The sequence below is a fragment of the Pezoporus wallicus genome, unplaced genomic scaffold, assembly GCF_028554395.1.
Source record: "Pezoporus wallicus isolate ANWC-B61680 ecotype Strahan unplaced genomic scaffold, APGP_CSIRO_Pwel_v1 contig_6217, whole genome shotgun sequence".
Classification (NCBI taxonomy): domain Eukaryota; kingdom Metazoa; phylum Chordata; class Aves; order Psittaciformes; family Psittacidae; genus Pezoporus; species Pezoporus wallicus.
In genome coordinates, this window is record NW_026637336.1 from 2,872,397 (window position 1) to 2,898,738 (window position 26,342).

General features: G+C 52.6%; 2 protein-coding genes across 2 annotated transcripts; one reads left to right on the forward strand and one right to left on the reverse strand.

Moving 5' to 3' along the window:
* The first annotated feature begins 316 nt into the window (after positions 1 to 316).
* On the forward strand, positions 317 to 14,436 carry FOXO4 (forkhead box O4). Its single transcript, XM_057404964.1, has 3 exons — positions 317 to 808; positions 10,668 to 11,900; positions 13,128 to 14,436. Exons 1-2 carry the CDS (start codon positions 428 to 430, stop codon positions 11,880 to 11,882), a joined length of 1,596 nt encoding a protein of 531 aa, XP_057260947.1. The 5' UTR covers positions 317 to 427; the 3' UTR covers positions 11,883 to 11,900; positions 13,128 to 14,436.
* A 7,291-nt stretch (positions 14,437 to 21,727) lies between these two features.
* LOC130596904 (sestrin-3-like) lies at positions 21,728 to 25,091 on the reverse strand. The gene is made up of 8 exons (XM_057404973.1): positions 24,670 to 25,091; positions 24,305 to 24,487; positions 23,954 to 24,190; positions 23,762 to 23,873; positions 23,536 to 23,654; positions 22,983 to 23,173; positions 22,550 to 22,694; positions 21,728 to 22,004 (listed from the first exon to the last, which is right to left on the reverse strand). The coding sequence occupies exons 1-8, from the start codon at positions 24,988 to 24,990 to the stop codon at positions 21,915 to 21,917; spliced, it is 1,398 nt and encodes a 465-aa protein (XP_057260956.1). The 5' UTR covers positions 24,991 to 25,091; the 3' UTR covers positions 21,728 to 21,914.
* Positions 25,092 to 26,342: the final 1,251 nt, after the last annotated feature.

Genomic DNA, 26,342 nt, shown 5'->3' on the forward strand with positions numbered 1-26,342 from the left:
CGGACTGAGGGGCTCGGGCCCGTCACGGCTCGCGCTGAGGCGTGTCCCGGACCCGGGCTCCCTGCCGGGGCGGAGCTCCCGGACCCGCACCCCCGAGCGCGGCGGGCACAGAACCGAGGCCGGCCGGGGGCGCGCCGCCTGCCACGCGCACCCTCCGCTGCCTGACCCCGCCCCCGGGGCGGTGCACGCTGGGTTTTGTAGTCCTCCGGCCGTGCCGCGCCGCGTACCACCGCCTCGCCGGCACTACGACTTCCGGCGTGCCCCTCGCGCGCAGGCGCAATGAGTGGCGCTGCCCGCTGGTAAACAGAGCGGCGCGGCGGGGCCCAGCGCTCACAAAGCGGCGCGGGCAGGGGCGAGGCCGATGCGCTGCCGGGGGTTCGCTCAGCCCCAGAGGCGACGGCGCTGAGGTGCGGGGTGGGGAGGACCCATGGCGGAGGCGGGCGGCGCCGCGGCGGCGCCCGACATCGACCCCGACTTCGAGCCGCAGAGCCGGCCGCGCTCCTGCACCTGGCCCCTGCCGCGGCCTGAGCTGCCGGCGGAGACGGGCGGCGCGGCGGGCGCGGCGGAGGAGAGCGCGGGCGGCGCGGCGGCGGGCCCCGGGCGGGCCGAGGGGGCGCGGGCGGCGGCGCGGAAGGGCGGCTCCCGGCGCAACGCCTGGGGCAACCAGTCCTACGCCGAGCTCATCAGCCAGGCCATCGAGAGCGCCCCCGAGAAGCGGCTCACGCTGGCGCAGATCTACGAGTGGATGGTCCGCTCCGTCCCCTACTTCAAGGACAAGGGCGACAGCAACAGCTCCGCCGGCTGGAAGGTGCGCGACGGGGCGGGAGGGATGGGCCCGGCCTTCGGCGGGGCTCCCGCGGCGGGCCGGCGCCGGGGCGACGTGTCGAGGAGCGACTGCCCGAGGCGCTTTCCTGCTCCTCGGCCTCTCCCCGGCCCTTTCCTGCGCTCACCTGGCGCCGCTCGTCCCTACTGGGGTTTGGCGGCGGTGCCAGCGGGGGGCCGGGGGTTCTGCTCTGCTGGAGCCGCTCGGCTCGGCTGGTGCGGGTTTGCCCGCCCGGGGGCGCGGGGACGGGGCTTTCCAGACCCAGCCCGAGCTCAGGCTCTGTGCAGTTGGAACAGGGAGGAGCGGGCGTCTCAGGGTGGGTGGTTACGGCACAGCCCTGTGAGACGGCTTTGTGTGCCCTTCGAGTTCGGGAAGTTGTCCAGGAAGGAGCCAGGGGCGGTAAAAAAGGCCGTGATAACCGCTGTGCGAGGCGAAGCATCAGTTGAAGGGGTTTTAAACGCAAGGCTGTGGTGCTTTGTCACATGACTGTGCTGAAGCTCAATATAAATAACTGTTTCATAACAGGCATTCTTGGCTTTCAGGAGACTCCTTTTAAAAAGGTTGTTGTGTCCCAGAGCAGTGTCAGCATTGTGGCCACGCAGGGACCGGCAATCTCGGCTGGAGTTCAGAAAAGTGAAAGCAATATCCTGCTCTAGGGTCTCAGCGTTGTATTCTCCTCTTGTTCTGGAAGTAGGTGTGTGGGAAGCTCTATTAAAAGAGCTATTCTCAGTTTCTGTCTTCTGTAGGCAGCAGCTGGTTGTTCCCATCTCTTTAGTCAAGCGGACTCCAGTGAAGAGGAAGGGAGATGTGAGAGTTTTCTTGGCAAATGGTCTCTCGGGCTGTCCTGATCTATCACAGTGGATGCTGTGGTGACTGTAGTCTAAAGACTCTGTTCTGCTCTTGCTACAGGCTGGAGTTGTGTTTGTTTGGCTCCTGGTTGCAGTGTACCTCTCTGTTTGCGGTGTTGGTTAGCAGTTCATCACAGCTTGAGACACCGTGGTTTAGGGCTTCCGTGACTCCAGCCACATGCTCCTCTGCCTATGTGACTGAGCAGTAAGTCAGCACAGAGAGTGAATTCTGCTTTTTCTGGCAGGTGAGCTTTCAGCTGGCTCAGCTCTCAAGTGGCACCCCATGTGGTTGCATGAGTATGAATGTTTGCCCGACAGAAGGTAGGAATGCAGTGAGAGGGACACAGATGTCACAGCCTAGGCTGGCACAGGTAGATAGAAAGACCATCTTTTTCATGTATCCTGCTCACTGACATGTCTTGGAGAGCACACGTTATTTCACTGAAACTTTTTTTTCTCTCCTTTGTGCAGGTTGAATCCTCCTAATTAAGACCTGATTTGGGGCAGTGCTTGGGTGCATTTTCTTTCTCTTCAGAAGATTTAGTGCTCTCACTGGAAGATAGTTCTTGCTTCCTCAGGCTAGGTGTGCTGTCCTGGTCCTGCTGCCACTGTGTGGAGTCATTACTTTGGCAGACAGCTTATGGAGCTGGTACATTTTCTTTTCACGAATATGTCTGTACCTGTTTGGCAGGAGTGCCTGAGACTCTTCTTCTGAAACGTATCCACGATATTGTGGGGAAGGTGGGCTATAGCAAAGTGTCCAGCTGGACTGGATGCTACCTACTGGAAAAGGTAGACTTCTGGCTGTATTAAGTGTGGCTGTTCTTTTGCTGTATTCATTTATGTGCAACAGGACCATCGGTCTTCGTAATTACTCTGTGGTTTAACTGTGTATCTGTTTTGGGAAGCGCAGTTGGACTTAACTTGCAGAAAGGTGGGAATGAGAACTTGTGCATGTGTGAGGTCCCTGCTCAGAGACTGTTGTTGGAGCTGTACTGTGATGACTGTTCAGTGGGAAATTCAGTTGTAGGTTTTCATCCTGGGAGTGGACTAACTCTGGCTGGCTTTAGGAGGGGAAGAGAACAGAAACCTCTTCCCAGGAAAGATGTGGGAGGGCAGAATGCCAGCATTGGTGGTGGCAATCAGCCTGCCTTTTGATTAGTGCAGTTTCAGACCCTTGATTTGAACCTGCAAACAGAAAACCATGGTAGAAATGCAGATGAAACTGTTACAGTGCCGGGGAAAATGCTTATAAAAACTTGTTTCCATTTTTAGCAAATACTGTCAGAGTTTGAGGGGTGGGGGAGTGTGGTTAACCTTACATGCTCAGTAAGAGGCTGCCTTTTCTTCCCTGTTCTCGCCAGTCCTGTTGGCAGGGCTTGGCAGCATGTGTGCCCCATCACGTGTGACTGCAGAGCTCTGAATTCTACTCTTGTTTTGTTATGTTAACGATGTTAACAATCAGCTCTATAGATTTGCAAGAGGTTTTGTTTGTTTTACTGACTTTATTTGCATCAAGGTGCATTGGATGGAAGCAGGTTAGACACAGTTTTAAAGATGCGGAATCAATCAAACGAGTTCAGTTTGATTTTGTGGACTTCGAGTAAATTATTAGAGTTACTTAAATTTCATTTTAATAAATTAAATTTTATTACATTTATGTAGGTGTGTGTTTTATATTTAAGACAAACTGAATAAATGTGTTTCTTTAGCTGAGGAATGGACCTGCCTAGTGCTTTGTTGTCATTCTTCTGGTTATTTTTTAAAGCTGTGGAGCTCTGCTTCTTTTCTATTTATTTATTTTTAATAATCTGTGAAGTAAAAGGAAATCGTCTGGAACTTTTTTTGCTTTATTGATTCCTCAGTTTTGAACTGAATGAGTTGGGATAAAGGAAATTGATGTGGAGCTGCAGCTAAATGCTGATGCAGCATTTGGGTGCCTGTGAATATTACAGTTCCTAGTTCTGGTATTTCTGTGTTGTTTGGGCAAGTGGTACTGACAATGCATCTTACCTGTATGTAGTGTAGTTCTAATAGGGAATTTTAAATGGGAATTTAAAAGAAATGTGCCTTTAAAAACTTTTAAAATCTACTTTAGTTAATATAAATCCCATCAAGTCCTTGTTGCTTCACAAGTACTTTCCAGCTGTCCTCCTCCACTATACAATGGGGGGAAATGCAGCTGTTGCAAACTGCCAGGGTGTAACCCCTGTGGATTCCGGAAGGATCTGTGTTTCGAGGAAGGTAGTGTTTGCTGTTCTTGAACTCCTCCGAGCGCTTTGTAAAGGACAGATTTGCTGGTGTGCGGCTGAAGTTAAGAATTAACCAGCCTGAAAGACAGAAATGCCCTCGCAGGGGCACGTGTGGTGCTGCTTTGTAATCCTCGGTTCTCTGCAAGCTGCTCTGTGCATAAGAGGATAATTCCTTCTGGCTTTCTGATTATTTGGAGAGCAAGGTGTTGAGGGTTTTGAATAAAGCAGAAGCTCATAAACCCCCCTGAAGCAGCCTCATGGCTGCATTTCTCGCATCCATGAGAGGGTTCAGAGGAGAACCACAAAAATCATGAGTGGCTGAAGCACCTCTCCTGTAAGCAAAGGCCGAGAGAATTGAGGTTGTTCAGCTGAAGAAGAGAAGACTCTGGGGAGACCTTATTTCGGCCTTTCAGTTCTTAAAAGGGACCTATAAGAAGGATGGGGAGAGACTTTTCAGCAGGGGCTGTTGCAGCAGGAGGAGGGGTGGTGGGTTTAGACTGAAAGAGGGAGATTGAGGCTGGATGTGAGGAAGAGACTTTGTAGAGTGAGGGTGGTAAAATCCTGGCACAGGTTGTCCAGAGAGGTGGTGGATGCCCCATCCCTGGAGACATTGCAGACCAGGCTGGATGTGGTTCTGAGCAACCTGGTCTGGTTGAACATGTCCCTGCCCATTGCAGGGCATTGGACTGGATGAGCTTTGGAGGTCCTTTCTCACCTGAACCATTCCGTGAGTATGAGCAAGTTGGACACAATGAAGAGCTGTTGAGGACAAGTTAAGGACTTTTCTTCCTCAGTGAGACATCCTGTGTGTTCTCTCCAAGCTGTTGTCTTTCCCTTTGTAGGAACAGAATGAACTTTAAGGCTATCATTTTCACCCTCCAAAGATGCTTCACTGGAGCAGAAATTGGGCATTTCCTATGCTTGCATTGGAAAGGGAAGAACAAATGATGCTGCAGTGTTGCCTGAGGCAGGGGGGGTTGGAACCAGATGATCTTTAAGGTTCCTTCCAACCCAGACCAGTCTGTGATTAGTTGCAGGAGGCTGAAGTCACACCTCTGCATTCTGGTACTTTGCCTCCATTCACGTGTGTACCTGTAAGTACACATACTGTATGTGTACAGCTCAGGTAGTTGTATTATGATTAAAAAATTGCCAAGCATTCTGCTTGTCTGAAACGGAATGTGTCATCCACCTGGAAACTCAGCTCGCTCTTCCTCTTTGTTACAGTAGGCAGCGTTTTACTTTCAACCCTCCCATTCCATGCTTGCATTGTATGTGTGTTGCCTGCAGTTGATATTAACCACATGGATCAGGAGACCTGGCTGAGGGCTTTCAGGGCCTTGCATGTGCCCTGCAATTCAGTTTAAGATGACAGTGACTTCACAGCTTCCAGTGCTGTGGTTCCCAGCTTCTCCCAGAGCTGAGGGTGTCTGACTTTTTGTCAGAGCAGGCACAGAGCTCCCTTGGGTTGGAGCAGCTGCTTGTCCTGTGGCCCTCTGAAGCTCCTCCATCTGGCCAGCAGACAAAAGCAAGCCTGTCCATCTTCCGGACTCTTTCTGCCTGCAGTAGCTGGTAGGTTTAGCCACGTTATATTTATGTTTTGCTAATAAATTGAAGTAGTATATACAAAATTATGTGAACCCTTCTTTTGGTAAAGAGGAAAAGTTTATTGTTCATCTGTTCACTGACACATGGACTACTGCTCACCTGGCTTCTATGGGGTTTAGTTTTGGTTTCTGCAGTCAGACCTACAAAAAAAGCAATGGTTGGTTCCTAAAGTGGTCACATCATCTGTTTGCTTTTATCTATCTGGACTGTGGTGGAGTGTCCCCATATCTTTGAAGAATTTTTTTGGCTCAGAATTGTAGCTTCTTAACAGGGACAGGTGAAGGCCCAGATCACTCCTTGGAGAGCTTGCTTATTCCACAAAGAAACCCTTTACCTGGAAGAAACATTTGGTGGGAACGCTTCACACAGGTTTGCTCTTGACTTCTAGTAATGATAATATCAAGGTGATGGTTTGAGAAGACATTCAAAGTGTTTCCCAGTCTTTGCTCACAGAGGCATAACTGACTTGATGCTGTAAAGCAAAAGGTTGGTACAGATTAAGACCGGTTAATCTGTATTGATGGTGTAGGTGCTGCTTCCTTCTAAATTGGGATTATTTTGGTTTCTGGAAGTTGCTGCCCTGAAAGGGGAGGGAGGGTCTGGCTCTTTGAATCCAGAGTAGCTGGGGCTGGGTGGAAACTGCTGGACTCTTGCCACTACCTTGTATGCTCCCAAATGCATTCATGTGGTGGTAGTGATGTGTGCTTGTGGCAGCAGGATGTTCTCTGTCCCAGCTGCTGACAGCCTAGCTGGATTTTGTTAAAGTAGGGGAGACAATAACAGAAGCTGAAGGACAGTTGTTCAGAGGCTGTAGTGAAGAGTCTAGCAGGGAAACCTGAGGAGCATGGGTGGGTTTTGTCCATCAGTCTTTCTTTTAACAGAATCTTCCCTTTTAATCCCACTAATCCTTAAATCGTATGGCCACAGCAAGCAGTGGTGAGGAGGGAGGAAGGCAGCTGGGTATGGCAGGGTGGTGGCAGTGACGGGAGGATGGTGGAGTGCTGGGTCTGGAAAATGAGGCAGTGTGTAGGAAGAAGATGATGGTCTGAGTCTGGGGTCACCAGGTGCTCTATTTTTCAGATGGGATAAAACATAGTGATGAGTGGTCAGCTGTGGGTGAGGGCCCACCATTGCAATGAAGGAATACGTACTTAACCCTTGTTAAAGTGCCATTAACAGCTCCTTCTCCCAAACAAGCTGCAATGCTCAGAGTGAGTATGGAAGTGTAAGATTAACTTTTTCACTTGAAGCCTTACTGAGTGTAGTTGTTCCCCTCAAAAGCAGGAGCCTGTCTTTTGGCAAAAGGCCATTTGCCCCCTGGAGTGCCAGTCAAATTACCTGGAGATTTTTCTGCTACATTTTTCTGCTCTCTGCCAGTTTGTTCTGGAAAGCTGCTTTGCTGAAAGATTGTTCCTTGCAGCATGGCTTAATTTTCCAGGCAGTCCTAGGAAAAGGCTGCTGCTGAGATGTGTTCCAGCAAGTTTTTTCTGCTCTGTCAGCTTTTGATATACAATAAAAGCTGTTCAGCTTTTGTGGTATATGCCTGCCTGTCCTGGTAAACTTGAAAATCGCCCTGGCCTCTGTTTTTTAAAGAGCTAGGATTTTCTTCTGGGCTCCCACTGAAACATTACAGAAAGGAAAACATGGACCTGCTCAAGCAAGTCCAGAGGAGGCCATGGAGATGCTGCAGGGGCTGGAGCAGCTCTGTTCTGGAGCCAGGCTGAGAGAGGTGGGCTGGGTCAGCCTGGAGAAGAGAAGGCTCCTCTCTTGTAGTGGGAGAGAAGGAGCTGGATGCAGTGCTTCAGGTGGGGTGCATCTGTTCTTAGAAGAAAGTACATCGCAGGAGGTGAGTTTAAACTTGTTTTTTAGTGTGAGGAACCTTCAAGTCTGAACAAACCATCCTGGATGTTCTGACCTGCTCTGAGTAAAACTTTGGGTTTGTGGTAGATTACCTCAACCTTACCTACATAGCCATATAGTCCCCTGGGAAGGCTTTCACTGGCATGCTCTCTTCTGTATGCGTTTTTCCATGCTATTTGGGTATTCATGGCAGCTGCCCGGAAGGCTGATCCACTGGGATAATTGCTTGGTTGTGCTGCGAGCTTCTGGGGCTAATTTCCCATCCTGAGACTGAAGCACTGTTTGTTGCTGGGCAGTGTCCGCAGCACCACTGAGGCTGGTGTGGGGCAGGCCTGGGCCATTGGTGAGAAGTGCTCCTGCCCTTTAAATAGGGCTGGGAGATTTTATCAAAATACTTATTCTATGTTGTAACTGAGATGTGGTAAGCAGCGGGTGTCTGCTGCTCGTCATGCTCCTGTGGCTGGGCCATGTGTCCTAGCTCGTACCCCAGTGGTTGAGGCCCTTTTTGAACAGGCTCCCTCCAGTGTACAAGAGATGTCTTCAGCCACGCTCTTGGGGTTTCTTCCGTATTGTCACGGATTTCAGATGGTTTTGTCTGAAGATGGCTCCAGGAGTAACTTCTGATCTCCCATGGGTTACACATACAGGTTTCCACTGCAATACTTAATGTACAGTCACAAGAGCCTGTATAAGATGCGTGAATAAACAGCAATAACCATCCCAAACTATTTGTTGAGGAGGTCCCTAAGAATTTGGAGGATTCCTGCCTCTGCCTCTTCCTTCAGGTCATGTTTCCTTATGGTCAAAGATGTTGCAGAGCCAAGCTCTTGTGTGGATGGCTGGTGCTCGAACCATGGGAATCCCACACTGCTGAAGCTGAGCATCTAAAAAGTTAATGTCATCTGTATGTTTCTGGTTTGAGTTGCTCAACATGGAGCAAGGAAACGCGTCAGGGTTGCCTGGGTGACTCGGCTGTCATTTCCCTCTGTCAGGTTTGACCTGGAGTTCTGTGATTTTTAAGGGAGGATAAGGCTGCTTTGCAGTTGGGTTAGCTCTCTGAGCAAGCTCATAGGGTCACCAATGCCTCTTTATTAAAGGAGCAGAGTTTGAAGATGAGGAAGGAGTGCTACAGCAATTACCTGTTTCTGCAGCTATTAGCTGTTATGTCAGTTCAGCAGTAACATGCAGAAACACTTTGAGACTGTTTCATGAAAGGTATTAGGCTTCACATATCTGTGTTCTTGTGAATCTTGCGCTTACTCCCGGATGTCTCTCTTCAAGCTGCTTTTCAGCCAAAAAAATCTGGAAAACGGCTTACTAACATTGTCCCTTCTGATACCCAAAGTGGAGCTGTTTTTCTTGAGGTCTCAGAAGTGCCAGTGTGCTTTTGCTGACCCAGGAATTAAAACCCTGCCTGTAGCCATGCATGAGAAGACGACAGAATATTTGGGATGTTTTGAAGTCCTGGACCTACTGGTTTAAAGTTCCATTTTAGTAAATTGAGTTGAACAGTAGCTGGTTATGAGACTCCAAATGTACACTGTGTGTACAAGCTGCCGGGTCATTCCTGACAGGACTGGGTGTCATCATGAGTTCACAGGTTACTTTCAGAAGAATAAATGAAGAATTGGTGCCAACCTGGTGGTTCCTGTTGCTGCAGGAGTATGTACTCACAGTAATGCACATCAAGCTGGGAAAGGGGGGGGGGGGGCATTCTTTGGAAAGGAAATGAACAGCCTTCTGGGAGGCATGGTACCAGTCTGAATTACTTTCTTCACCACTTGAAGGGAAAGAAAGCTTTATTTGGAGAAGGTGCCAGCAGGAGTGTTGTACAGCTGTGACTGTGAACAACGCAAATCATAAAGCTGTGTAAGAGCATTGACTAACACATGTTCCATCAGGCCCTGGCTCTGCAGTAACCCTTGGGGCGCTCTCCAAGTCAGAGCACATGTATGCTTTGATACTGATTGCAATAAGCAGTCAGTCTGCTCCACGTTCCCAACAGCCAAAGCTAACAGTGATTCTCACACCTTCTTCCCTCTCCATGCAAACTTTCCGCTTTCCCTGTGTTGTTTATCTACATCTGCTTTGTTCTAGGATAGCACTTTTGGTGAGGTGGCCAAAATTAGCATGGGGAGGACTTGTCCGAGAGGAAAAGGGTGGGGAGAGGGAAGGCAGCAGGCAGGAAAGAACTGTGTTGAGAGGTGGTGGGAAAGGGTGGTAAAAGCACAGTTGACTTGCTTCAGAATTAAGAGGGAATGCATGAAAGCTGAAGGCTGCTGTTTGCCTTTTAGTTTGTGTGAGAAAGATCTTGCACTTGGACCACTGCTATGCTACCAGCGTAGCACCTTTCAAGGATGTGTTTGACCATCTAAACAAATTAAATGCAACTATCAAACACATGCATGACACAGGCCTCAAGGGGAGTCATGGAAGATCTCTTCAAACAGGGAGCTACTGCTTGCTCAATCTAAAATACCAGGGCTTTTAGCAGTTGCGGGATGGAAATCCAGTTTGATGATGGTGTACAGATATGTCAGCTTGCAGTTTCTAGCAAAGCCAAAAGAAGGGAGTTAGGAGAGGCAAGGAATATATCTTGCCAAATGGAAAGGTAGGAGAGACTCAAACTGGCATGTGCTGTGTCTACCAAACATCTTGCCCTATGAGAAACACAGGCAGAGGAAGGCGTGCTGCCTCTGTGCCCAGGGAGGCTGTCAGGCTCTAGGATTCCTGGGACTCTTGTTCCACAAAGTTTCCCCGTGTTTCTCTGGCTCTGGGATGGAGATAGTGCTGGGTGTACAGAATTAGAAGTGGTTTGCTCTTTCTCTGTACCCAGTCTATTTTATTTGCTGCCAGGCTGTGCTTAAAATGTTCAGCCACGGTTATGCTCAGTAGTGGGGTTGGCAGCAAGGTGGGAGCAGCATTAGCTCAAATGAGGTTTATGTTGAAGCTGCAACCTGTATTTGGGAAGGGACTTGCTTGCTCTGGGGTATGCCTAATTTTTGCAGATTCTGCATTGTCTTGAAAAGTTCTTTTGTTAGAATTTTGCTAGTTGTGGTAGTTTCACCCTTGGTGCTGCAGTGAGATGTGGCACTGCGTGCTAGTGCTGTCAAGCATATTCAAGGAGGTATAGCAGTTTTTACTGGGTAGGTCTTTGTTATAAGTTTATTCTCTGTGAACTGTCTGAATATGTTTATGCTCATGCAGTGTCTCGATGGGAAAGTTCCTCATATCCTGCTTTTGTGTTTCTGGTTTTCTGTGTTTTTTTTTTTTCAGAACTCTATTAGACATAACCTGTCCCTGCACAGCAAGTTCATTAAAGTCCATAATGAAGCCACAGGGAAGAGTTCTTGGTGGATGCTTAACCCTGAGGGTGGTAAAAGTGGCAAAGCACCAAGAAGAAGAGCTGCCTCCATGGACAACAGCAGCAAACTTGCAAAAGTCAGAGGTAAAGCATCTAGAAAGAAGCCTCCTCTCCAGTCTGCTCCAGAATCTACTGCTGACAGTCCTGGCTCCCAGTTCCCTAAGTGGCCTGGGAGCCCATCGTCAAGAAGCAATGAGGACTCTGACATGTGGAACACATTCCGGCCTCGAACCAGTTCCAATGCAAGCACCATTAGTGCCAGGCTTTCTCCTATCCTGACAGAGCAGGATGACCTCCATGATGAAGAACTACTTCCTTCTCTGGTGTACTCTAGTGCATCCAGCAATGTTCCACCTACTGTGACTGAGGAGCTTGAACTCATTGATGGGTTAAATTTGATGTCTCCCAGCTCATCTGTGTTATCTACCCAGCAATCTCCCTCGAGTGGTCAGACCCAGAGAGATTCCAGCTTTTCCTTGCGGAATGCAGCTGGTCAGACCACTACTTTTGGCAATTCCCTGTTTAATCCTGTTGATATCTCACTACAAAGTTCTGTCAGCCATTTCTCTGCCCCTCAGAGCTTGGAAGCTCTTCTGACATCCAGCTCTCCACCTCCAAGGGATGTTATGATGACTCAGGTGGATCCAGTTCTCCCGCAGACTGGTAACAGGATGAACAGCCGAACTCTTCTGCTGCTAGGCGGACAAGCTGCCCAGAGTAAGATGAGCTCAGGCAATCCACGAGGAAAGCCTACAGAGCAGCAGGCAGAACCAGTCAGTGCCAGTGTTTTGCCATCAACACTTCCTATAGTAACATCTCAGAATACTGCCAGCATCACCAGTTTGAAGGCTCCGCTTTCTGCAACAACTGCCCAGTCAGTCCAGCTGGGCAGTCCACTGCTTCTTTCTTCTGCTAGCCCTGCTCCCTTGGGATTGAACCAGGACAGGCTGCCCATTGACCTGGACATTGACATGTACATGGAAGACCTTGAATGCGATATGGATTACATCATCAACAGCGAACTTATGGATGGAGAAGGATTGGACTTTAATTTTGAGCCCATTCTGTCTACTCCCAGCTATCCCAGCACCTCACAGGCCTCCAACCATACCTGGGTACCAAGCTAACTTCAGGAGCACAAAAAGGTAGGTGTAGTTATGTAAAATGCTACAGCTCTATAGTGGGAACAGCCCTGTCTGGGATAGTTCCTGTGCCCAGCTCTGCAGCAGTTAGGTACCTCCTTGGAAGTACAGTGCTCTTTGAGTAAAAGCTTCTGGGGGAGCTGCATTCCCTTTCAGAAGGAGAAAAAGCTGTCTAAAGGTAGGTAGATTTAACTCACCAGGTAGTAAACTCCTTTATGGAGTACAGCAGCAACCTGAATGAAATTCCTGTTGTTTCTCACTACCACAGGAGTGTTTTTTGAAACACATGCAAGCTGTCCTGTGGTCCTTGGTGCCTTCATTACCTGGGCTTTTTAAATGTAAAGCAGAAAAGCTGAGGGAATGTTTACCGAAGGGTAGGGCCTAGTAGTGGTGAAGATGTCTATAATCAAATGCTTAAGAGGTAGAACATGAGCTCTTAACAGCATGGTTATGTTATAGGAGCTATCTGATATTAAAAACAATGGACTTGCTTTGTTCCATGCATGAAGTTCACAGAATCCCAGCCTGGTTTGTGTTTGAAGGGACCTTAAAGCTCCTCCAGCTCCAACCCCTGCCACGGGCAGGGACCCCTTCCACTAGAGCAGCTTGCTCCAAGCCCCTGTGTGCAACCTGGCCTTGAGCACTGCCAGGGATGGGGCAGCCACAGCTTCTCTGGGCACCCTGTGCCAGCGCCTCAGCACCCTCCCAAGGAAGAACTGCCTGAGAGCTCATCTCAATCTCCAAGTTTGTGGGTAGATGGAGGATTTCTTTAAGTGGATGAGATAAAGAGGTTTAGTGTAGGATTTCTAAAAAATTCTTTTTCTTTTTTAATAGTCTCTTCCCTGCCCGCTGATATTTGTGATTGCTTAAGGTGGAGAGTAATTTTTCCTTGCTGCTTTCTTGCAATGCCTCTGGTGTTAGCCAAGTCCTTCTTTAAACCTCCTTATCTTGCAGAGCTTCACTGGTGCCTTCCAGGAGTGCTTACTTTTGACCTTTGTGCTTTCATTTTCTTTCCTTCTCAGTTGTACTCTAAAGCTTGAAGCTGAGCAGTTGTAGCCTCCACTTGACTCTCCATTGGTCAAGGTCTCCTGTGATCTGTGCTTGTTCCTTGATGCAAGCTGGCATCCTTTGAGCAGCAGGGGCTGGTGGATAGTAGTTAACTCCTTACCTGTGCATCCAGGATTCCCACTTAGACTGACATCTAACCGTTCTCTTTATTCTTCTTCCTAGTGTCCTTCAGGTTTGAAGATAGGGTTCTGACTTCACTTCCCACCCTGGCAGAGAAAAGAATGGAGCATGTTGGATTTGGTTTCCCTGCACACCATGCCTTGGGCAGAAGGGGCTGCCCGCCTGGGAAGAAGGGACGACCTGCATCTGGCTGCAACAGGAAGAGCTTAAAAATAACAATCCTGTTGTGTGTCACGGCTCTTCCTACAAATCTACCCTGTCTTGAACCATCTGGAGAGACTCTGGGCTCTACACTTCCAAAGAGGAGCACTGGTAAAAACCTTGGCCAGAAGAGTCTGTGCCAGGCACTAGCGTCTTCCCATGTGAAGAGTTGGGTTTGCTGGAGGAATCTCTCAGTGGCTGTCCTCTCTGCTATGGCAGCAGGTCTCCCAGTGCCTCGGGCTGGTGGAAGGTTGGCTCTGCTCTCTCGTGGCATGCCCTCAGGGGCAGAGTAGTTGGATGTTTTGGTTAAGCCACCAGATTTGCACTTGGTATCCCACAGGCTCACAGAGGGATTGGTAGGAGCTCACTGGTGGAAAGCCTGTGGGAAAAGGGCGTGCCGTTTCAGGGCTTGGTTTCAGTGTTTCAGTGTGCCCACTCTGGAGCATCAGCATCATGCTGCAGGGAAGGGTGGTAATCGTGGTGTAGAAGGCTTCCTCTTGTCCACCTGAATGGAACAGGAGGGCATGGAGTTTTTCACTGTGCCATCTGAGCCCCATTGAATCGGAAGCATGTTTCAAGAAGTCCCTATGCTGTTGTCAGCAATTTCCTGATACACCAGGCTGCTGTAAAATAAGCACAGGTGCTAATAGCTGTTCCTGGGACATCAAAACATCATTTGGGGTTTGTTTCTGCTCTGTCTTGCTACAGCAGAAAAATGGAAAGCCTGGGTGTGGCCTTAACAGAGCCCTGGTTGCTTTTCAGAAGGGCATTTTCTATAGATGAAATATTTTTGTACTAATCTGGGAACTTTCTACAGTGAATATGAAGCCAATGTTAAACGTGTCCCCATTAGGTGTATTAGGCATCTCTCCCTCTGAGAAGGTACCAGTGACAGACTTCTCTTTCAGAGCTGTATTAGGAACAAATGCATTTGGTGTTCGATACTGTATATGATTGAGGGGAAAGAATTGGCAGGTCCCCATGGTTTCAAACCGCCTTGGGGGGAAGACTTGTACATTATTGTAATCTATATGTAAAAGTAGCTGAAAATTACATAGATGCTTTTCTAAACCTTTTTAAATATATATTATATATTTTAATTGAAAATGAGAATATTGGATTAAAAAAACCAACAACAACAAAAAACCCACAATCCCACATTTCCTGCATCTGTCCATGTGATACCAGGTAACACTACAGCATGGGAGGGAACAGGCCTAAGGCATTTTGGGCCAAGAAGCTGAAAATGTCATTGAAAAGGCAGGAAGGGCAGCCCAGTGTGAGCTGCTCTCCCCAGACCAGGCAGGAGGTGCCTGCATGGCTGTGAATTCAGCCACAGCCACTCAGCCTCCTTCCTCAACTGGGCTGAGAGCATGATGTGAGGAATGCTGATCAGCAGCAGCATGCAGATTCTCAGCTCATCACTTCGGTAGCTGGACTGCAGCTCATACATAGAATAGATTCCCTAGTCAGCTAAGAAGATGGTGTGGACTGGGTCATGCTTAGGTCTGCTGACACTTTTGGTAGGCTTATGAAAGGCAGGATCGGTTGTATTTGACCGCTCCCTTTTTGGTTTCTGCAAGGTTTTGTTTTCTTGGTGAAGTTTCTGCTTCTGTGGGGGGACTTGAAGCCTGTAGGCCCACCCTTAGGAATGTGCCTGGGATCCTGCCCTGTCTTTTTGTTCTTGCAGGCCAGAAGCTAGGAGTCAAGAGTTCAGTTCATTAGGTGGTGTTTCCTGTCTCAGGTGTTTGCAGTGGCAGGATCTATGTGGGACATGCTTTTGTGGTGTTCTGATAGGCTTGGTCTGGCAGAAAGTCTTTCCAGTCCTTTCTGAAGGTTTGTATCATGCAGTCCAATGAGCCATACTGTTTTACCACCTCGTCTGCTCTGTTTGCATGGGTTTAATTTCATTTTCATCTGAGTGGCAGTGGGAAAAGTGGTTTGTCTGGTTACCTGCAACAAGTAGTCTTCAGCAGTCTTTTAGCATGCTGTGCCATCAGAGCCTTTGAATTGTTGGATAACCTTTGCTTTGAAGGCTGCCTCCCTGGCAGACCTCATGGTGATATGCTTCTAATTTACCCACAGTCTGCATGTCTGGTAACACCTCATTGTAAAAACAAAAAGGCAGAGCCTAAGCTGGAACCCCAGGCCTTGTAGACTGGAGTCATGTACTGACAGTCGCTGCAGTTAGTTCATGACACAGATGCAGAGATACCCTTCCCACAGTCACCTGATGGGATGTGCTGCACAGAAGAGTCTGTGGCTGTTCTGTGCTGCAGTTAATAGATCCAGAGGGCTTTGTGTTCCTTGGCACATAATATGCCACCTTGTCAGCTTGGGCCCTGAGGGAGAATAAACCCCATGATCTCCAGAGCAAGTTGACTGGTGGTGCTTCGCAGCCACGTATCAAAGGACAAGACACTGGTATGTGTGGTCATGTTACCTGAATCTCTAGCTCATTTCCCATTAAAATGGAGTCCAAACCAATAGGAAGGACAATAGCACCTATTCACTGAGGGGGGGGGTCCCCATATTCCCAGGCTGGACTCCTGGGGACAGTGTTGGAGACAGGAGCACCAGGCTGGAGTGCTGCTGTGCCAGTGTGCTGACAGCGATGCCTGTCTTGCAGCAGTCTGCGCAGATGCTCTCTATCTCCTCAACACAACAGAAGCCAGCAGGGGTTGAGGAAGTCTGGGGATGGTGTTCAGAGACTGGTGGTGCTCCAGGAGTGCTCAGTAAATCATTAATACAATGTTGCAGGCCAAAGCAGGCAACTTGGCTCCTCATTTCTCTGTGTAGCAGGATAGCTTGGATCATGAGCACGGAGGGCAGGGTGCAGAGAATTCAGGACTTCTCCAGCCCCTTCTGAAATCGCTTCCTTCTCATAAACCTTGAGCTTTTCTAGGCTGGGATATTTCCTTGTAGGGCACAGGAGACTTTACATTTCCTAAACTGCTGCTTGCTGAAAGGCTGAACCTGGCTCAATACTTCTCCACTTTTTTGCATTCTTGCCAAAAGTGTTTGCTGCTGACTGCAGCTGGATTCAGGAGCGTGTCTTGGTGGATCTGCATCCTACAGACCCCATGCCTGTGGGCTGGTGTTTGCTCTAGTGAAGGGTTGGGCTGGGATTTTGAGAGCATCTGTGAGCTGGTTGGGGAGGGAAGGGGACAGTGACATGGGGAGTGATACTCCTGGGTAAGTGCCTGAGGGGAGTGTGCAGGGGACTTATGTTGTGCTGTGTGGGTTTTCCTTGTCCTCACTAAGCTTGAGTGACAAGTTTCTTCATCTCTAGAGGATCAAATGCCATCTTCCATAGTGTGAAGCCACCGTGCAGCTCTGGGCTGCAAAGGATTTGGGTAACTAGGCCTGTGAAGCCTAGTATGAGGCAGACTCGTTGCCTTGAGTTACACCTGATTTATCAAACTGCTTGAGCCTTCTTTATAACAAGTGCATTTTGCTCTACTCCCAGCTTCTTCTCAGAGCTTGGAATATTGAAAGCTTCTTGGAGCCCTTAATTTTCTTTGTTGGTATGTCTAAACCCATGTCATCCCCTACTCTGTGCTGAGTAAAACCAGCTGACAGACCATCCTCGTAAGCGGAAGGAATGAAGCGTTTCAGAGCCCAAGTGCATTCATAAGCTAGTTTCATACCAGAAGCAAGTAGCACTAATCAGCTTTTCCAAAGGAAATGCCTACAAAGCTCTCACGTAGACAATAATTTCTTAATTCTCTCACTTAGTTGCTTATTTATAGCCACACTCCAATGCTTCAGGGCTAGCGGTGCTCCAAGAAAGAGAAACCTGTGTCTGATGCCACAGGTAGAAGTGCCTTGGAAGTGATGGCCTGGATGTCACCCCAATAATACTCAAGTTTGGACCCATTAGCAAAAAAAACCCACAGGAAATCAATCTGCTCTGGGGCAAGAACATGCACAGGGGTAGCTTGCTTAGGGTTTGCCTCAGTTGCAAGGAAAGTGTGTACTAATTAAGGTGGGGAAAAGCCAGCAAGAGGTGACTCCTGAAGCCAGGAAGATCTGTCCATGTGAAAGCTCTGTGGCACGTGGCAATCCATGGCTGTAGTTGCTCGCCCCTCAAGAAGGGGATCCCCTCTCTTCAGTAGCTTTTATGTCTCTCCCTGCAGCCGGTGTGTCTGTGGGTGATGGAAAACCATCTCTGGGTGGAATCAAACCTGCATCCAGGATTGTGGTGTAGAGCAGGGAGGAGAGGCAGCAGGAACTAAAGGTCAAAGAGCTGATGGTGTTGCATTGGTGTCCTCTGGCTAAGGCAATGTTACGGTGTGTGGTAGAAAGGGATGTTTGCAGCTGGTGCTGTGGTGCTCCCCAAGGTGTCTTTGAGAGGGTTGGTTACACAGAGATAGGTCACTGCTCCTGAAAGGAGCTCTGTTCATCGGGCGGTGGGCTGGTTCTGTGAAATGATGCTTGCAGCACAGCGGACTTCACCGGCTGTGATCCCAGGAGGGTTCCTGCGCCGCTGGCACAGACGTGGCTGCGCACAGGGCAGCGCCGCTCGCGGTCATTTCCAGCATCCCCCCGCACCCACTCCTCACTGTTCTGGTTTTTCCATAGAAAAGTCTGGTTGTGTTTGCTCCCGGGAGCAGCGGAGCCCTGCCCCGCCGCGGGCCCTGGTGCCTCCCTGCTGGCAAGGCTGTAGAGCGGGCTAGACTAGGGGAGAATGTTTGACAAATAAAAACCTGTAATCCTCGCTGTGTCTCCTGCAGTTTGTTCTGCTTCTCTGGCATGGTCCAGTTACTTGCTCCTTGCCCTTGGCTTCTACCCTCTGCTTCTTGCTGGGGCAGCCCCCGTGAAACGCCCCTGAGCTGCCAGAGGTGGAGGGGTTGCAGTGGGGCAGCCCACAAAGGCTCTGGTGTTCTCTGCAGTGCAAAACCATGGTTACAACTTGCTGGCAGTCTGGGGGGACCCGTGGGGATGCCAAGCCCTAAAACTGACCCTGGGGAGTTCTAGTTTCTGCGGGACTAGTCTAGAGTCCTCCTTGCCCTTGCAGACCTCTGCGTGCAGGAGATGACTTCATTTTATATAGGCCCATTCAAATGTGTTTGAGTGTCAGCAATTCTGCCAAGTTATCTTTAGGGATAGAGAAATGGATTTGCTGGTACTCTTTTCTTTTCCGCCACCTCATGCACGAGCAGATGCCGACACTTCATTAGGACAGATGAGCACGTGAGTGAGCTTTTATCTTTGCTTGCAGGCCCCAAGTCCTCCATCAGCAAAAGGAAGCACCGAGGAGCACTTCTGATATGAGAAGATAATGGCTTGGAGCTGCCCATCAAAGGGGACATGAATGTCAGAGTGGAAGCCAGGTGCTGGTTATTGCCTGGGACTGCTCGTGGGTGTGCAAGTGGGTAAGAGGCCTCTCTGGGTAGGAGCAGGCTTCAGCTAAGTGCCTTAAGGCCTCCTCCCTTGACAGGAAGCAGGTAGGGATGCAGATACAGGCTGAGCCAGTGAAGCAGCTTTTGAGGAACGTGGTGGAGCCCTTGAATCAAAACCCATCATTTGAACTGTGAGGGTGTTGAGGCGCTGGCACAGGGTGCCCAGAGAAGCTGTGGCTGCCCCATCCCTGGCAGTGTTCAAGGTCAGGTTGGACACAGGGCCTTGGAGCAAGCTGCTCTAGTGGAAGGTGTCCCTGCCTGTGGCAGGGGTTGGAACTGGGTGAGCTTTATGGTCATTTCCAACCCAAACCATTTCTATGATGCAAGCAGGTCTGTGCTCACAGCGGGGATGGAGCTGCAGGACATGGAGCCCCTCTGCCCTGGGGTTGCTCAGTGCCCCACAGCTCAGGACAGACCCTGCAGAAGATGAGACCAATTCAGAGCTTCGATTGTGTGGCTTTGGAGTGGAGGCAGGTAAGAAGTTCAGAGAGAAACGGGTGAAGGATTGCACTGACCTAGTTAGACATGGAGCAAAGTCAGGGTGTTTACAGAGTCAACCGCTAAAAATGGGAGCTCCTTAGGGAAGCTGTCTGTCCTGTATCTGCTCCCTGGGCACTTCTTAGTGCTTCCTGCACAAGTGTAATGTGGGTGCTGTTGGAGAAGCAAAATGCTGGGGTGGATTTTGCAGATCAGGTCAGAGAGGATGCATTCAAAACTCAACAGGGCAGGGTTCGTGCATTTCCCCATTTAATGCTTTTTATGCCAATTGGTACTGGGTATTTCAGCATTGCCAGGGAGAGCAGAGCATGGAACAGATGCCAGGCTGGGACCAGGGTTTGTTGGCTCAGGGTAGTCCCAGCAGCTATGTGGGTTCAGTGGACCTGATTTGCAGTAGGTCAGCCTTTCTTGGAGACCTCTCAGCTCCCTCCAGTTGTCACCACAAGCATTTTGCCCTATGGAGGAGGTGCCTGTAGAGCTGCAGTACCTGAACACAGTGCACCAGCTTCACTGCTCAGCTCAGTGACCTGCTTTCCACTGGTGCTTGCTGGTCAATGAAAACTTCTCCTGTGCCACCAGTGATGGGACCCTGTGTTAGAGCACGCTGGGAGAGGCTGCTGCACTGTTTCACATGGCTTTTGTGGTGGAGGAGCTCTCTAGGTAGGAGCGTGGTGGAGCCACGTGGGCACATGGGGAAGGCACTGCTGGGCAGTGGGGAGATGGTGTCCTGGCTCCCATGCAGGTGTGCTGGGCATCCTGCAGGTCCCCGCAGAGGAACGTGGCAGCTGTCCTCTTCCTGGTCCCAGCACAATAGAGGAACAGCTTTGTCTGAGCAGGTGAAGGGGGCAGCAGGGCAGAGTCAAAGCAATGAAGCTGGATTCCAAAAGCTGACCTGCAGTTACTGGTGTGGGTGTCAAACTGTCCTGTAATGTCTGGTCAATGCTTCTCCAGTGACAGAATCCCCCCCACTCAACTCATCTGCTACACGACCTGCTTGGGACGTGATGGTAACTTTGGTGACTCTGGAGTAGGTGCTTGCTTCATCTGCTTTCTGCTGCTCTGAGGTCCCCAGAGGACAAGTTTGTGTTGGGCATGGGGACTGGTGCTCTCTCCTGGCCTTCCCAGCAGCAAGGTCCTGGTCCTGGTCAGGGTCACAGCCCGTGGAGCCCTTAGTCTTGCTGCTGCAGCTGGTGCTTGTTCTGTGAGTTGGAGCTGCCCTGGCTCCTGCACAGCCAACTCTGTATGCATAGATGGGGGGCCAATGGGAACCTGCTTTGCAGCTATCCCTGGCAGTGTTCAAGGCCAGGTTGGACATAGGGGCTTGGAGCAAGCCGCTCTAGTGGAAGGGGTCCCTGCCCGTGGCAGGGGTTGGAGCTGGAGGAGCTTTAAGGTCCCTCTCAACCCAAACCAGGTGTGGTTCTATGATTTTATGATGTCTTGGGGCTGGGCAGCCCTTGCCCCCAGCCAGCACCATGCAGCTGCTGCCAGCAGAGCTGGCTGGGGGTGCACTGCTCCCTTCTGAAGGGCCCACCCCTCTGGGGAGCTGGCTCCTGTGCATGTCCCCCAGCCCTGTGGGGGACAGCGCCGCTTTGCAGGGGCAGAGCCGTGCCGCTGCGGCCCCGAACCACGAGCAGGAGCCCTCCCCAGCATCTGGCAGAAATGAAGCACGCAGCCATGTCAAACATAATGTATTTATAGCAAAAATAGGCTTATTTTCTGTAGCTTCCATACACAAGGTTTTCTCCCCCTACTTTTACATAGTAAACACGTTGAGTGCAGCAACGAGCGCGGGGCTCAGGCTCCCCCATGGCCTTGCCCCCTGCTGTGGCTGCCCTCCATGCTGGACCCGCCAACCCTCTCACCATGGGGCTGTGGCACAAGTGGGGAGCAGTGGGTGGGGGGGTGCACACTTGTGCCCATGGGCAGAGGCTGGGGCAGTCTCCATTCACATGGGATGGTGCCCCCCCAGCCCAGGGTCAAGGAGATGCTCCCACCGTGCTCCTGCACTTCGAGGTTAAGCAGCGAGCAGGCTTTGGGCTTCGCTGTCACGCGGTGCTAAGCACCCACATGTCACGTTAACGCAGAGGACTCCCTCGTTCCTCTGGCCCCTCTGCTGATGGTGGGCAGAGGGGGGGGCTTCGGGGCAAGCTTCCCCCCAGGAGCTGCCCAAAGCCTCCTGCAGCGATCTCCAACACCTGAGCACCGGCAGAGACCTCGGCCCCAGCAGCGAAGGCGAAGCGCGGGAGCCTCCCAGCCGGGAGCTCTCCTTCCCCGGGGGCTCCGGCGCCCAGACCCCGCGGGCAGCACGGGCCAGGCCACCAGCACAGCCCCTGCCACCCCGCTGCTGCCCCCGCAGCTCAGGACACGGCTGCCCCGCGCCGGGGGGGGCAGCTCTGCCCTCGGCCACAGCTCCTGCGGCTCCCAGGCGAGGAGCTCCTGCTCCCGCCGCAGCCCCGGTCCCCTCCCGCCTCCCCCTGCCCCGTGCCTTTGGTGGTCCTCCTCGGCCGGGGTCAAGTCTCCAGGATCGCACCAACATCGCAGCAGCACGGACTTGCCTCACAGTTTGGTAATTGCACGTAACGGGGCCACTCAGTGAGCCCCGCAAGGGGGAAAAGGGAACAAGACAGTCAAGTAAACTAAATTGAGCAATCCCTCGCCGTCCGTCCCAGCACGAGTCCAGAGAGAGGACGCTGCCCGGCCCTGCCGCAGCGCAGCTCCCCACAGCCTAGGAGACCATGTACTGGGTGATGGCCTGCAACGCATACAGCAGCTCTGCCTGCATCCGGGCTTCCAGGATGAGCAAGTTCACGTGGACCTGTGGGACAAGCAAAAGCAGTTGAGGTCACTGCAGCGGGGCAGGCAGGAGGCAGACAGTGGGGCAGGCAATGGGGCAGGCAGGGTGCAGACAGCGCAGCGGGGCAGGCAGGGTGCAGACAGCGCAGCGGGGCAGGCAAGGGGCAAGCAGTGCAGTGGGGCAGGCAATGGGGCAGGCAAGCACCCGTGGGCGGTAGGGAGGCTTTTGGCACAGGACAAAATGCCACCGCGCTTCCCACCACTTCCCCCTGGGCTCCTCCTGGCCCTGCAGGCTGTGGCTGCCTCCGGGTACCGCACAGTGCCCAGCACCCGACACTGCGCCAAGAGCTGCCGGAGGCTCTCCCTGGTGGGACCATGGCCCTGGAGCCCCCGCAGCGCCGCTGTGCTCGGGGCACTGCGGGCAGCCCTGTGCCACGCTAACCCCAACTCCTCACAGTTTCCATCCCCCCTCCACCCGCCTGGTTTGGTGTACCAAACGCTTCCCACACACCCCCGAGCACCTCCGCTTGCAGCCACTGCCCACTGGGCCCGGAAGGACCGTCCCACCTTCTCACTGTGCTTGAACTGCCTCCAGAACCTGTCAAACATTTCTGAGTTTGTCTTCTCTGGGTAGCAGGTTACAGTTTTAATGTAAACTTTGAGCACTCGCTCCAGGAGCTGATTCACTTCTGCATAGTCGTAGTCATCGTACCTGCAGGGAGCACAGGGGCGACTCGCAGCCGGCACCACGTCGCTCTGCAGCACCTCACCTGTGCTCTGCCGGGGCAGGGGCACACGGCAGCGGCCACCAGGCACTGAAGTCCCAACCCTGAGGCGCCCTGGCCAAAACCGAGCATCTCTCCCCTGCCTGTTCATCCAGGGAAGCAATTCCCCTCTGCTGCTTTCCCAAGCCCATCTGCAAGACAAGCCAAGTGTCCGACCCTCCTCCCTCCTGGCTGAGCTCGGTTCCTGCCCGTGACCACGAGGCTGGTTTCCCTACCTAATGCCAAACATGCAGTGGATATAGTTCCAGATGCCTCGCTTGAAGACTGAGGGTTCGCAGCCTTGCCGCTTGGCCATGGTGCTGCTTTGCAGACCGTCCACCATACGAAACTTCTCATCCAGGAGATGCCCGATGTCCGAGTAGAGGCGGTTGACCAGTGAGAAGCCATGGTCTTCCCAGGAGTAATCCTGTTGAGCACAGTGAGAGCCTTTTACAACTGCAAATAGGGTGTGTTTCCAGGAACGAGGGGCTGGAGCCCTCAGGATGCAGCAGAACTCAGTAAGTTTACTCTGGGCATGGTTTGCCACAAACCACAACTTCCCTCATCAGGCAGGTTTTGAACCTGGAGAAATGCCACGGAATCAGTAGTCCTGGGGGACAGCAGTCCCTGGTCCCCTCCCTCTCCCCAGGGCTCACGGGGCCAGTCCCCTCTCAGAGCTGAGCTTCCCTGCACAGACACGGTACCAAAGCAGCTCTGCCAGATGTGTGCTGGACAGGCACCCTGCGGCCGCAGGGAGGACGCGAGAGGCGGGAAGAGCAGGAACCTCACCTGGACTCTGAATACTTGTGTCTGATCCTCATCACGCCGGGCAAAGTCCTGGTACCCAAAGTCGGGGTCCTGCATGTAGCACGCGAGGTTGGCAGCGCTGGTGACTGCCCCATCGACATCTGCGAGAGGGGAGAGCCCCGTGAATGGGGCAGCCCGATGCTCAGCCCTGCTGCTCCTCCCCGCCGAGCTCCCATCCTGCACACCCACCTCCATTCGTGCCTCTCACCTTCCTCTCGGTCCTGCTGCAGCAGCCTGCTCTCCTCCCTACCCTCTGTCTCCACATGGATCCGCTGCATGCGTTCCCGGAGGGAATCCAGCTCCATGCAGGAGTCCAGGGACTGTGCAGACACAGGCTTGTGGTGAGGGCAGCAGACCCAGCCACAGCCCTGGCCCCCACGCACCCACCTCAAGGGCTTACCCGCTTGCGGTTGATGCGCAGCAGCTCCTGGCTGCAGCTGTTGCCGGTGGTGGCTTCACAGAAGCACTGGTTCCCAGGGGACAAAGGCTTCAGCACGGCCCGGCCCCCCGGCCCCTCATCCTGCTCGCAGCCACAGCCAAACACGAAACTGGCGAGTGCGTGGCAGTGGGCCAGGAGGACAACAGCATGCACCAGCTCTGCCAGCGACCAGCTCCACTCGCTGATCTTCAGCAGCTTCTGCAGGACACGGACAGACCAGCCATGGGACACAGGCAGGGTGCCAGCCCCCCCACGGGATGCTGCTGTCCCCACCACTGCCCTGTCCCTGTCTGACAGCCCCTCTGCCAATACCTCGATATGCTCCTTGGTGATGAGCCATGGCCGGTGCGCCAGGATCTTGTTGATCTCGTTGAGGTTGCGGAGTTTTGGGGGAATGAAGTCGAGGCCACGCAGCCACTGGGGATCTCCCCCTGCGCGCAGGAACTGCAGCACGTGCAGGTTCACCAGGTACCGACACTGGTGCCGGGCAGCTGCCTGCAGGAGCAGCACGTCACCAAGGCCGCACAGCAGGACCAGCACCCTGCGACCCTGCACCTACCTCCCCCAGCCCTGGCACTCCCTGACTGCGGCCTCTGCAGAGCAGCCTGAGCACAGGCTCCCTGGCAAAGGGGAGCAGGGTGTCCCCCGTGTCCCTGGGCAGTCCTGGCAGTGCTCACCATGATGGCGATGTAATGCCGGCAGTCAAAGGGCAGCGGCCCATCCATGTGCATCAGGTAGTGCTGCATCTTGAGGAAGCTGTCAAGGTACTGCGGGTGGTAGCCCATCTGCTGGGTCACTGCCTCCAGCCGCCCCCAGCTCGCCAACACCTTCATGAAAAGGAGCTGGGGCCGCTCGGGATCGCTGCTGGACATCTTCACTACCTGCGGGGAACACTCTGCTGAGCCCTCCCCATGGCAGCAGCGGGCCCCAGCCTGGCCCAGGCTCTGCGAGGGGCTGGGATTCCCTTTCCTGGCTTGGTACTCCCAGAGGGACACCATGAGGTCAGAGGGCCGGGGGAGCTGGGCACTGCTGGGCACAGTCACTGCTAGCAGCAGGCTGCAAGAAACACAGGGTGGTCTGTGCCAGGGAGAGGGCACTGCCGGGACACTGATGTTTTCTTGCAGGCTGAGGCAAAGGCAAGGCCTCCTAGGATGGAGCATCCCATCACCCTTCCCACCAGCACCAAGCTCTCGGTCCCCTGCCCTGGAAAGCCAAGGGGGAAGCGATGTCTTGACACCCACCATATGGTCAGGAGCACACTGGGGGGCTCAGAGGTGTCCCCATGCACTGCACTCCCCATGTAGGTCCTGCAGCACACGAGACCCAACCACCAGTGAAAACACAGGTGGGAATGTGGCAAGGGGCATCCATCCATGGCCCCAAGCACCACAGAGAAGGTGGCCGGAGCAGAGAGCAGGGATGTGCAGCCGGGCAGCTCCTGCAGCCCAGCCACAAACCCCGTGACACAGAAACCACCGCTCCTGAGCCTGGGCAGCACCCTCGGGTGCAGCGGCTGCTCCTCCCCTCCCAGGCTCAACCCCAAATCTCTCCTGGGAGCAACCAGCCCCACTGACACTGCTGTCATCTTCCTTCCACCCACCCGAAGGCAACCACAGCATTGCAGCAGCAAACCAGGAGCACTGCTGGAGACCAGTGCCTGCTCCACTGTGACCTCAGGCTGTCCCTGCCCTGCAGAGCATGGAGCAGTCGCAGGAACAAACTCCATCTGTTTTCTACCATCCTGCAATTCTGAGGAACACACCATTGCTCAGGATCAAAAGATTTACTTGACGCCATTTGGAGTTTTCTCTTTGCTCCCTCTGGCCAAATGGGTCCAAAAGAGCACCCAAATCTCAAATTAGAATGGTGAGGGGTGAAGAACACCGGCTTCTCTGTCCCACAGGAGGAGGTGCAAACCAGGAGACCTACGAAAGTCCCCCTGCTCAGGGAATCGCTCAGGACATTGGTGGAACATCATGGACATGAGGTGAAATGTCCCTGAGGACACCTATGGACTACAGCCACTGGTCTTCTGGTGGGCAGAGGTGGAGGGCAAGGGGCCCTTCTGCTCCCCCAGGAGAACACAATCTCCAGCAAGGAGCCATGCCACCAGCCCATAGCTCCAGGTCTCCTTGCTCTGTCCAGGTGATGATGGGAATAAGGGACCAGGCAGACGTGGCTTAGAAGGGGAGGATGAAGGAAGATGCAGGGCAGCCTCCACCTCGGCTGGGCTCTCCTGCCTGCTCCCTACGGCAACGGCTCAGCCCAGGGTCCCCAGGCACTGCCTCTTCCACTGCCCCGCGGCCACCTTCTTCAGCCTCTCCAGCTGTAACGCTCCTCCTCCTTGTCC